Raw genomic sequence first — 11336 nt, 5'->3', positions numbered from 1 at the left:
GGGGGCAGGAAACCTCTTTATTGGGCAAAGCCACCCCACCCTGGCCTGCGGGGGACAAGGAGTGTGGAGAAGGGGGCGGGGATCCCGCAAGGTCAGGGTCCCGGACATTTCCCGGGGGTGGCGCAGGGCAGAAGCGAGGGTGGACCCGTCTCGCGGCCGCTCAGGCCTCTGCCTCTGCAAAAAGCGGGTTAACGAAGTAGCTGCGGCTGGTGCTGCTGTTTTCCAGCTTCGGCGCGGGAGGCTGCGGAGGCTGCGGGGGCTGCGGGGGCTGCGGGGGCTGCGGCTGCGGGGAATCAAGGGGCGGGCGCAGTCAGGGCCGTGGGCGCCCAGCGCGGCCGCGGGGAGAACCGGCTCCCCCTCCCGCCCCCTCCCGGCTCCCCCTCCCGCCCCCTCCCCGGCTCCCCCTCCCGGCCCCTCACAGGCTCCGCGGAGCCCGCCGCGCCGAACGCCGGGTTGGAGAAGCCCAGGGGCGCCAGCCCCGGCCCGGGGCCCGCTCGGTCGCGCCTACTCCACCTGCGGAAGAGGGACGCACGAGAGCCCTCGGCGGCTCGGCCCCCACTCCCGCTACCTGACCCTCCGCCCCTTCCGCCTCGCGGGGCCCCTGGGCCTCGGGACCCCGGCGCACCCGCCCTGAGACCCCGCCCCGCGACCCCCATTTCCGAGGCCCCGCCCCCGCGACCTGAGCCTCTGCCCGCGACGGATCCGCCCCGCCCCGCGGCCCCGGGACCCAGCGGCCTGAGCCGCCGCCCCCCTGCAGGTCCGCGCAGCCCGAGACCCCGCGGCCCCGCCGGCGCACCTGAGCCTCCGAGCGCGGCGCAGCAGCAGCGCGCCCGCCGCCAGCGCCAGCAGCAGGAGCAGCGCGGCCGTCACTCCGCCGGCCAGCTCCGCGCGCAAACCCGCACCGTCCAGCCCCTCCGCCGAGCTGTCCCCGACAGGCGCGCCCGACTCCCGAGCTGTCGCCGACAGGACCCCAAGGGCTTCGCCTGCAACGGACGGCGCCGGCTCAGTCTCCGCCACGCGGGGCGGGCCAGGGACCGGGAAAACGCACCGCGGTTACCGTGCTCGGCGACGTCCGCCAGGAGGGCGCGGGCCAGCCGTCGCGCCCTGCCCGGCTCCGGCCGGGTCTCCGCCAGCACCACCTGGATCTCCGCGTCCGCCTCCGCGCCTGCGGTGTCGCGCGGCCGGGCCGGGCGCGGCACCTTGGACACCGCCACTTGCACCCCCTGGTACTGCGGCTGGGGACGGAGACAGGGTTGTCCCAGGGACCTCGCCCTCGGACCTGCGGGGGCCCCGGCCACAGGGACGAATGGTGGCCGGATGCGCGGAGAGTGACCGCGTCAGTGAGGCAAAGTGGGGCCCCGGGGTCCCTGCGGGGAGAGGTCCCGGGCGGGGGCGGGGGCGGCGGCGGGTGGCAGGGCGAAGGTGGGGGGCGCGGCCCCATTACCAGGAAGGTTTGCAGCAGCCGCTCCCGGTACCGCTCCAGGTCAAAGGTGGGCCCGTGGGTCAGCGACACGATGGCTCCTGCGACGGGAGGGCCCAGTACCATCAGGGAAACTGAGGCTGGGGGCGAGCCACGGTAGCTAGGCCGTCTCAGCAAACACGTGCCGGGAGGGGGCGCTCACCGCAGAGGTCGCAGCACTGGCCCTCGGGCCGGAGGGCGTCACGGCAGGCGGTCAGGGGGCAGCGACCGCCCAGGGGCTGGAGCAGGGCGGCGCAGATCCAGGGCTGCAGCTGGCGGAGGGCGTCGGTCAGCAGGGAGGCGGGAGGGCCAGACCGCGGCGGCCGAGGCCGGACGCCGGGCCCCCGCCCCGAGCGGACCCCCGCCCCGAGCGGACCCCCGCCCCGATCGGGCCCCCGCCAGGCGCTGCGGGCCCCACTCACCTCCGCGTTGCCGCAGACGCAGCCCGACCGCTCGGCGCAGGCCTCGGAGCCCACGCTCAGAGCGCCCGGCCCGTGGAAGCGCAGGCGGCCGGCGCGGGACGCCAGGAACGGCCCCAGGTCCTCGTCGCGCGTGAACGTCTGCGGGGGGCCGGGTCACGAGCGGCGCCGGGGTGGGGGGAGGGGCAGCCTTTGAGTGCTCGGAACTCACGGGCGGGGCCTGGCAGGGGCGGCGGCGCGCCGGGAGGGGCACTGCCCGGGCCGAGGCGCGGAGGGGAGACCCAAGCCCCGGCCCCGCGCGCGCCAGCTCACCTGGCCCAGAGCCCGGACGCTGCGGACGCGCGCGGGGCCGGGGATCGCGCCCAGGCCCACTCGGAAGGAGGCGTCGGACGGAAAGACGACGTCGTCGTGGCGGCAGGGCACGCGCTCGGCGTCCACGGAGAACAGGCCGCGCGCCGCGTCCCCGGAGCGCCACAGGCGGGGGTCGTGCCAGGAGAAGCGGTCGGGGTCGAGGAAGCGCGCGGGGGCGCCGGGGTGGGCGCGAGTCCCTGAGCCTCGCGGGAGGGCCGCCCCCAACCGGGCCCCGCCCAGACACGCCCCCAGGGCAGGCCCCGCCCTGGTCACCTTCCCCGCCCACCCCCCCCCACCCCGACCCCGCCCGGGGCGCCTCACCTGTGCCACAGCCCTGGTCCCTGCTGGCGTCCTGGGCGCTGAAGCCAGCCCCCGAGGCCAGGACGAATTCCCCGTCCCGGGGCAGGAGCTGCGGGAAGCACAGGCGGAGGCTGCGCCTCGCGGTGACCCAAGGTGCCACAGGGTCCCGCGCCGGCCCCCCTGTTCCCGGGGAGGGGAGCTCAGGGTCTGGGGGCGCCTGGCCCTGGCTGAGGGTCAGAGAAACCGGAGGGAGCAGGACTGCAGGCCAAGGGGCCAGACCCAGCCTGAGCCCTGGGGGCCTGAAGAGTTTGGGGCACGGTGACACGAAGGCCACTGCCCTCTCCATCACCCCCGAGAAACTACAAACCAGGAACCCCAGCTTCGGAGGAGTGTGAAGGCGGCCCTGAACTGTGTGAGGGAGAGGGGGCAGGGGCAGGGAGCAGGGCTGTGACAGCAAGACAGCCCCACCCACAGGCGCAAGGGAGCCCGGGAGACAGACGGGGGGCGCCGCAGGAACTGGGGCCGGGACACACAGGGCAAGAACTCGTTTTTGGAGAAGAACCAAAGGGGGTGAATCACTATCCTGCACCCTCGAGTGATGTAGCACTGTATGTTAACTATACTGGAATTAAAATGAAAACTTAGGGACGCCTGGGTGGCTCAGCCGGTTAGGTGTCTGCCCCTGGCTGGGGTCCTGATCCCGGGGTCCTGGGATCAAGTCCTGCATGGGGGTCCCTGCTCCGTGGGGGAGTCTGCTTCTCCCTCTGCCTGTCGCTTCCCTTGCTCCTGCTCTTTCTGACAAGCAAATAAAAATCTTAAAAAAAAAAAAATGAAAACCTAATAATAAAAAGAACCAAAGGGGGAAAATATAAATAAATTACAGAACAGGGAATAATTGAAAGGAAGAGCGCACTAGGTGAGATAAACATGTGGACTGGTCCAGCTGGAGAAGACCCAGGGACTCGCGGGTCCCCGCGGAGGGAGGGACCCTGCAGGGCAGAGCAGGAGAGAGTGCAGACCCCAGGGTTCCAAAATGCAGATACAAATGGGGGGGTGGGTATTTGAAGCAGCCAGGAGGATGTATTTTCCAGGTGTGAAGAAAGCTGAGAAACCCCACATGGAAAGGCGCCCTGCAGCGTGGGAAGCAAGAAGAATCACACCCAGAAGGCGGGCAGTGTGCTTAGGAACGCCAGCGACACGAAGAACATTCTAGAAGTTTCAGAGAGAACGCACAGATCACCCAGGAAAGAAAAAAACCTCAGAGGTCAGGTTTCTCAGCAAGAACAACGGATGCACAAGACAGTGTGACGATATTTCATGTATTAAAGGAGAAGCAGGGCCTATCAGGAATTTTATATCCGGCCAAAAGTCCATTCAAATGCGGGACATAAGGAAAGACCACAGACAGCGGCAGAGACCTGCCCTGCCAACACGCTTGGAGGAAGAAGGAACGAAATGGGAAAAAGAGACACACCTGAAGGGCCTACTTGTTTGTGGGAAGACACGGACACTGGGAAGCTTAAGAAATGAAAAGGACTGCCAGACTTGAAATATACCAATTTCTAGAAAAATTCAAAATGTCAAAATCGACACAAGAAGCAAGAGAATTTAAATAGACCAACAAGCACTAAAGAAGTTACAGCGTCAGTCGGCTTCCGGCAGCAATGTTGTCACACACGAAGTACACTGCACTCTCAAGGAACAACTGATTTCTTCTTACAGAAGTTGTTCTGGGAAACAGAAAAGAGAGTGAAAATTGCCCAGGCTATTTCATGAGGCCTGTGGTGATCTTGATTCCAAAAGCAGATGAAGAAAAATTGTATGTTCGTTCTACTTATAAATGTAGATGCAAAAAAAAAAAAAATCCCCAATAAAATATTTGCTGATCAGGGGCACCTGGGTGGTGCAGTCGGTTGAGGGTCCCAATCTTGGCTTCCACTCAGGTCGTGGGATCGAGTCCCGCACGATCAGCAGGGAGTCTGCTTGCGATTCTCCCTCCCCTTCGGCCCCACGCACTCCCGCATTCTCTCTCTAAAATAAATAAATCTAAATTTTAAAAAAATAAATCTTTAAAAATATATATTAACTGACTAGATCCACTAGTGTATTTTACAAATGCGAGGTGATCATGCGGTTCCCGTCCAAGGACTGCTCCCAGCCCTACTTCTCAGTGGTACGTATGATGATGTCCCAGCAGATGCAGCGAGGAGTCTCGTGCCCACATGATCAGCGTCCTAGGGTAGAGGGAAGTCGGGTGTCTTGCAGAGGGGGGACCTGCTGGGACCTGCACCTACAGGAAGGTCCCAGGACAGTGGTCTCACAAGGACAATTCAACCTTAGAAAACCTCACTAAAAGGCTAAAAGGAGGGAAGGGCAATCGTATCTCACTTGATGTAAAACAAACAAAAAACACCAGAGAAGTCCAACAAACCTATTTATCATTTTTTTAAAGAAGCTGCTAGCAGGCTAGTAATAGAACTTCCACAATTTAATAGTTTTTGTACCAAAACCCTGCAGCAATCATTACACTCAATGGAGAAACACGACACGCCTTCTCTTCCACGTTGGAACAAGACACAGATGCCCCTTTTATCACTTTTGTTCAACCTAGGGGGAGGGATCCTGGACAATGTTATATATTTTTAAAGATTTCTTTATTTTATAAAGAGAGTGGGGAGGGAGGCGTAGTGGAAGAGGGGAGAGAGAATCCCAAGCAGACTCCCCGCTGGGCGTGGAGCCTGACACGGGGCTCGATCCCATGACCCTGAGATCATGACCTGAGCCAAAACCAAGAGTCTGACGCTTAACCAACTACACCACCCAGGCACCCCCTGGACAATGCTCTTTGGAAAGAAAAAGAAATTAAAGGAGTTAGGACTGGAAGGAAAGAGGAACAACTCTCATCATTCATAAAAATAAATAACTAGAACAAACACATGATTTTGTAAAAACATTGTACCGTTCACAATAGAAACCACATTACAACGTGTTAATGAGTGGCCTGAGCTGTATAAGACCTGAATGGTGACCACTCGAAAACTCTAGTTTTGGGTGCCTGGGTGGCTCAGTGGGGTAAAGCCTCTGCCTTCGGCTCAGGTCATGATCTCAGGGTCCTGGGATCAGGCCCTGCATCGGGCTCTCTGCTCAGCAGGGAGCCTGCTTCCTCCTCTCTCTCTGCCTGCCTCTCTGCCTACTTGTGATCTCTGTTAAGTAAATAAATAATCTTAAAAAAAGAAAGAAAGAAAGAAAGAAAGAAAACTCTAGTTTCAACGTCTATGAAACATTTGCAGAGAAATTCACAGCCTGATGGTATAAAGCGAGTGTTCATTCCCAAACAAAACTCCAGGGTTTCGTTGCGGCTGTTTCCTGACAAAAGTACCCTCCAGTTTCTCCACGACAGTCCGATCTGCAAAGAACTAGTTGGCCTTGGAGCAGAAGAGCAGACAGGAGAGTTGCCCCCGTGGGTGAGGACCGCTTGGTGACAGTGGGAACAGGCAAAGGGACACCCGGGGCGGCTGAGCCGCAGCCAAGGGGCGAGGCTGGTGGCTTGGAGGAAGACATCAGAAACTGGGCTTATTCTAAGGAGAAGACTAAAGCTGGTTCTCTAGCTAGTGTCCCACATAAGCATGTGCCCGATGGCAGAACTGTGACATATCACTTATTAGACATATGCTCGGCTATGACTGTGACTCAGCAGCAGCGAAGGGATTCTCAAAACACCACAAGCACCCCTATAAGGCAGCTGATTTTGCATCACAGATTATAATGAGACTCGCATTTGGACAGCGGGGGATAGAAAGACGGGCCAGACAGAGGGACCTGTCAGGAAATGAAAGAAAGAATGAATGACTCTTAATCGCCTCAAGCTCTTCGGAAGGAGGTCATGAAAGTAACAGTGAGCAGAGAAGGGCCCCAGGCCCCCACCCCAACTGACTCGCCGCTCAAGGGTCCACACCTGCTCTAGATGCCCCCCTTCCTGTTCTGGGCTGCTGCCTGCCTGGTTGCCACAGTTAGGCAGGGGCAGGGGGAGTGGGCCCTGGACCCAGCTGCCCCCCCTATGCCTCCGCTGGCTCCTTCACCTAGCTGCTGCTCCCTTCCGTACCTTAGTCTCTGTGTTGGACAGAAAGGGATCTATACCCCGGATCTGCCAGGATCGGGACCTCCAGGATCTGCCTGATGCCCCCTGCCAAGACAGACTGCTCTGGCTCTCAGGGAGGCAGGGGTCCCTTGCACTGACTTGTCCTGCCCCATGAGTGTCCAGGTCCCACCGTTATTGGCGCTTTCGGAAACCATCCACTAACCAAGATACCTTGGGGAGTGGAAATAAGACCTGGGGTCCCCAGATCCTGCATCTGGGCAAGAGCTTGGATGGTACTAGGGCCACTGGATGCCTCCCCACAAGTTGCCCACCCACACAAGGTCCAGTGGCCACTAGTTGAGGACCTCAACCCTGGCACCCACACCCAGAGCCCCTGCCCCTAGCTCCACCCCTGCTCGGACCAGCAACCCTCACATCAGTCACACCATGCTGGCAGGTCCGCTGTTGACAGGACAATGGTCAACCCAGAGGACAGTGGGCGCTGTGCTGGCACTTAACTAGGAGAGGACTCGGAGACCCTGGGGTCCCGGGAAATGACACTTTAAATCAGGGAGTGGTGAGCCTTTCTGCAAAGCCTCAGGCAGTAAATCCATTAGGCTCGGAGGGCCACACAGACTCCCTCATGGCCACTGAACTGTGCTTTGTAGCATGACAGCGGCCATAGATGCTAGTGACTGAATGGGGAGGGGAGCTGTGTGCTAATAAAACTTTATTTATGGACATTGAAGTTTGAATTCTATATTTCACAGGCCATGAAAGTATTCATCTTTTGGCTTTTTTCCTCCAACCATTCCTGGGGGCACTGGGTGGCTCAGTGGGTTAAGCCTCTGGCTTTGGCTCAGGTCAGGATCCCAGGGTCCTGGGATCGAGCCCGGCATCAGGCTCTCTGCTCAGCAGGGAGTCTGCTTCCTGCCTGCATCTCTGCCTACCTGTGACCTCTCTCTCTGTCAAATAAATAAATAAAATCTTTTAAAAAAGAAAAAAGCAGTCATTCCTAGCTCTGGCCATGCAGCTGCATTAGGCCAGTAAGTAGCCTGCTGACCCCTCCTTTCACAGACCACGGGGGAAAAAAGACCCAGGCCTTTTCAGAGCCTTTAACATAGCCTGAAAGCTCCAGGCAAGTAGGTGGCTTCTCCCAGATTTGCCCAGATTTGTTGGTCTTGGAGCCTCTTTTACCCTCCTAATTCCCACCATTCTCTGAAACACCAGTGTCCCCTGAAGCAGTTTGAGAGAAAGACCCTTGTGATTTCTGATGGGGGGGTTTAGGTACCAGGACACAGAAAGGGTTTGGGGAGTAGAGTGGGGGAAGGGTGTTTCCTGGAGCGAAACTTAGAGAAGACTGACTTCTGGGGGCTGGAGGCCAGAAACAGAGGGCATCGGGGAGAGGAGATGCCTCTGAACCCCTTTCCAAGGCTGGGGCACAGCCTGAGCTGGGACCAAGGTGTCTGCCTCCGAATCTTTCGAACCTCCCAGAAGCCCCTCCAGAGGACAAAGGCTCGAGGCCTCCACGGTTTCCCAGGCAGGTTGGGGCCGATCTGAAGGCAAGAAAGGGGCTTCCAGACGACCAGAAGGGACCACCAGCCCCCTCCCACCCGGGTCTCAGCCACAGCCCCCCTCACCATGTCCGAGATGCCGTGACCTTCTCGCACCAGGACTGACACCATCTGCAGGAAGAAGTGGGTTGGCTAGCGGCCCCCCTTTGCCTGTCCCGAAACCCCGGCCACGTGAGTCCCCATCCCGAGCCCCCCAGGGAGGCGTGTGGGGAAGGCACCTTGTTTGCGGGGAACTCGACGGCGGCGCCCGCGCACGGGGTTCTGTTCTGGCTCCAGTTGGCGGCGGCTTCGAAGTCCGTACCGGGAATCCAGAGTTTGTAGGCGGCCCGGGTCAGCGCTGGGGACGGGCAGGACTGAGTGCTCTCGCCTCCGACGCGCCCACCCCCGGGGCAGAGGGAAGGTTGGGCCCAGAGCCCGCGCAGGTGGGGTCGCCAGGGCGGCCCAGACCCTGCAGGAGCCCCGCCTCGGTGCTGACGAACTCCTACCCGACCTGCAGCGCCCGCCCCCGCGTGCCCCCTCCAGGACACCGGCCCCGTCGCCTCCTCGCCCCGCCCCCAGTTTGCCCGTCGCTGGAGCAGGGGGCAAGGTCAGGGACGACAGAGGACCGAGGTGCAGGGGGTAGCGGAGGCCTCGGCCCAGCAGAAGGGGCCGGAGGGGGTCTCTGGTTGGGAGTTGTGTCCCGAGGGAACCGCGAGGGGCTAAGAGAGGGGCAAGGCCGGGGCTGCAGTTTTCAAGCTCCCGGGCCTCGGGGGCGAGCACCGAGGACGCGCGTCGGCCGCGGTGCCGAGGGCGAGGATCCGCACGCCGTCGGGGACGGGGAAACCGAGTCAGCTTTGGAGCCCGCGCCCTCCCGCGCGCAGTCGCTGCGGTAGCCAGGAACGGGGGACGCTGCGCGCCTCGAACCGACCCCGGCGCCCGAGGGCAGGGCCGAGCCCGGGTGGGGGTGGGGTCCGACGGGGGGTCTTCGCCTCCCCCAGGCCCGGGAGCCTCTCCAGCTCCCGCCGCCCGCCCGGGGCGAGCCGAGGCCCTCCCGCCGCCTCGGGGCCCCGCCGGGGCGCCCCCCGCTTACCCAGCAGCTGCAGCCCCAGTAGGGCCCGGCCCAGCGCGCCCATCCCGCCGCGCTCCCGCGTCGCCTCCCGCAGACTTTGCCCCGCGGGGCCCACCTGACCGGGCGGGGCGGGGCGGGGCGGGGCGGGGCCGGGCGGGGCGGGGCCGGGCGGTTACACATTTACGCCCCCTTCCGCCCCCCCGCGCCCCGGAGGCGCCGGCCGGACTCGCTCCCGCCCAGCACGCTCAGCCCTCCAGGACCTGAGGACCTTGGGCGCCCCGGAAGAGGAGCTTGTCGCGACCCCCGGCTCCGGGACGAGGGTGTGGTGGGGGCGGGGTGGTGACCATCCTCCGGCTTCGCTGCCGTCCTGACCCCGTGCGGCCGGGGCCGGGTGCCCACCCTCCTGCCTGCGCCGCGGACCGTGGCGGACGGGGGGTGCGGCGCGAGCCCTGTGGACACAGGCCCAGTGGCTGCCAGCGGCGCGGGGTGAGTGGTGGGGGGCGCGCACCTGTCGGCGCGGGAGGAACAGGAGTTTGGGGGCTGGAGACCGAGCACCGCAACGCCCGCGAGCTGAAGGATGGAGAGAGGAGGAGGGCGGGCCTGGGCAGGTGCTGCGAGGGTGCTGGGGACGGGGCTGGGGACGGGGCTGGGGACCGTGGTGGGGACCGTGGTGGGGACCGTGGTGGGGACGGTGCTGAGGACGGGGCTGGGGACCGTGGTGGGGACCGTGGTGGGGACGGTGCTGGGGACCGTGGTGGGGACCGTGCTGGGGACGGTGCTGGGGACCGTGGTGGGGACCGTGCTGGGGACAGTGGTGGGGAAGAGTGTCAGAAAGTGTGGAAGGCGGAAGAACCATGGTGCTCGGATAAATGGGCGGTTGCCGGTAGGTGTCCGGTGGGTTTTGTTGAGCTGATGGCGGGGAGAAAAGGTGGTGGATTCTGGCTGATGAGTGGCCCCTAGAGGAGGCTGCAGGACAGACGAGTGGGTGAACAGGATTTGGATGAACTGGGTGGCAGGTTAGTGGCAGGATGGCTGGTGCGTGGACGGGAGCATGGCTGGGTCGATGGATGGACAGATGGACAGGTGGCCCGACGGTGCAGGGGGTGCCGGAGGCATGGGGCTGGGTGGGTGGTGGTGAGGGCCCGGCCGGCGGAGGGCAGGCGGGTGGGCGCACAGACTCGCACAGCAAACCCGGTGATGGACGGGGACACGGGTGGGGTGTCGTGAATGGATGCGCGGGGAGAGGGTGACCTGTGGGTGACGGAGTGCGGCAGATGGCATCTTCCTGGTCATGGCTGATGGCAAGGGAGGAGTGGGCCCCTGGGTCCAGGACGAGCTGGTCAGGGGGAGCGACTGCAGGACGGGGGATGGACACGCGTGTGGACGTGGACGACTATGGGTACTACCCGTGGGAGGGCCACGACTTAGGCTTCGGGCTCCCTGGCAGCTTCCTTTCTCCTGGCTACCCTGCCCTCTCCTATGTCCCTGCCCCTCCCCTGCAGACCCCTGGAATTAGACCCATCACTGGGGCTGGTCTTTGCATGTCCCCCGCAGCTGATATTTCTTCCAAGGAGGGTGGGACCTGCCCCTGGGAAGGGGCAGGACTTCTCTGACTGGGACTACGGAGGGAGGACACAAGCTCGTACCCCCTCAGCCCGGCGGGTGGGCACCTGCTCTCGGGGGTCTTCCTGGCCCTGGAGTTTGGCCTTGTCTGCCTGTCGGGCTGATGGGAAGCTCCCTCTTCCGAGGAAGCCTCGATCAGGAACAGAGGGGCTCTTTGGGGTCACATCTGTTTTGCCCCCTTGTCTTGCTTCTCTCTGGGAAGTAGGCAGGTCTGTGGACTGGGCCTTCTTGGGACTCCACCAGAGTGTCTGGCTCTGCTCCCCTCACCTCCTCCCACTACCCCACTTGTGATTTTGTTCAAGCCAGAGAGCCGGGAGGCTCAGCAGGCTTCACTCCCAGGGCCCAGAGCACCGTAGCCGAGCCTGGAAGGCCAGGCAGGTCTTCCCAAGGCTCCTTTCTCCCAACTCAGAAAGTGGATTGCACTGAGGCCAAGGTCCAAAAGAGGCTGTAGAGGGTGGGGTGGCTGGACCGTGGGGAAATGGAA

General features: G+C 62.7%; 1 protein-coding gene across 2 annotated transcripts; it reads right to left on the bottom strand.

The window, feature by feature from the left end:
• On the bottom strand, positions 1-9361 carry AMN (amnion associated transmembrane protein). Of its 2 annotated transcripts, none has more exons than XM_059374044.1 (12): positions 9251-9361; positions 8400-8518; positions 8248-8292; positions 2552-2638; positions 2191-2409; positions 1882-2019; positions 1623-1731; positions 1445-1521; positions 1058-1235; positions 797-983; positions 420-513; positions 1-283 (listed from the first exon to the last, which is right to left on the bottom strand). In XM_059374044.1, exons 1-12 carry the CDS (start codon positions 9291-9293, stop codon positions 161-163), a joined length of 1419 nt encoding a protein of 472 aa, XP_059230027.1. In that variant the 5' UTR covers positions 9294-9361; the 3' UTR covers positions 1-160. The 2 variants fall into 2 exon arrangements, with proteins under 2 accessions (XP_059230027.1, XP_059230028.1); XM_059374045.1 differs by having other exon boundaries at positions 1623-1725.
• Between the last annotated feature and the right edge of the window lie 1975 nt (positions 9362-11336).

The sequence above is a fragment of the Mustela nigripes genome, chromosome 13, assembly GCF_022355385.1.
Source record: "Mustela nigripes isolate SB6536 chromosome 13, MUSNIG.SB6536, whole genome shotgun sequence".
Lineage (NCBI taxonomy): Eukaryota > Metazoa > Chordata > Mammalia > Carnivora > Mustelidae > Mustela > Mustela nigripes.
This window is presented reverse-complemented; position numbering and strand designations above follow the sequence as displayed.

What these genes read in the sequence shown, in the direction of transcription:
- AMN (XM_059374044.1), bottom strand. Translation starts at nt 9,293, where the DNA reads ATGGGCGCGCTGGGCCGGGCCCTACTGGGGCTGCAGCTGCTGG. An exon ending in TCGAGTTCCCCGCAAACAAG is followed by an intron (nt 8,293 to 8,399) that starts GTGCCTTCCCCA and finishes TTCTTCCTGCAG; the next exon opens with ATGGTGTCAGTCCTGGTGCG. An exon ending in CGCCGCGCTCGGAGGCTCAG is followed by an intron (nt 514 to 796) that starts GTGCGCCGGCGG and finishes CCTCTTCCGCAG; the next exon opens with GTGGAGTAGGCGCGACCGAG.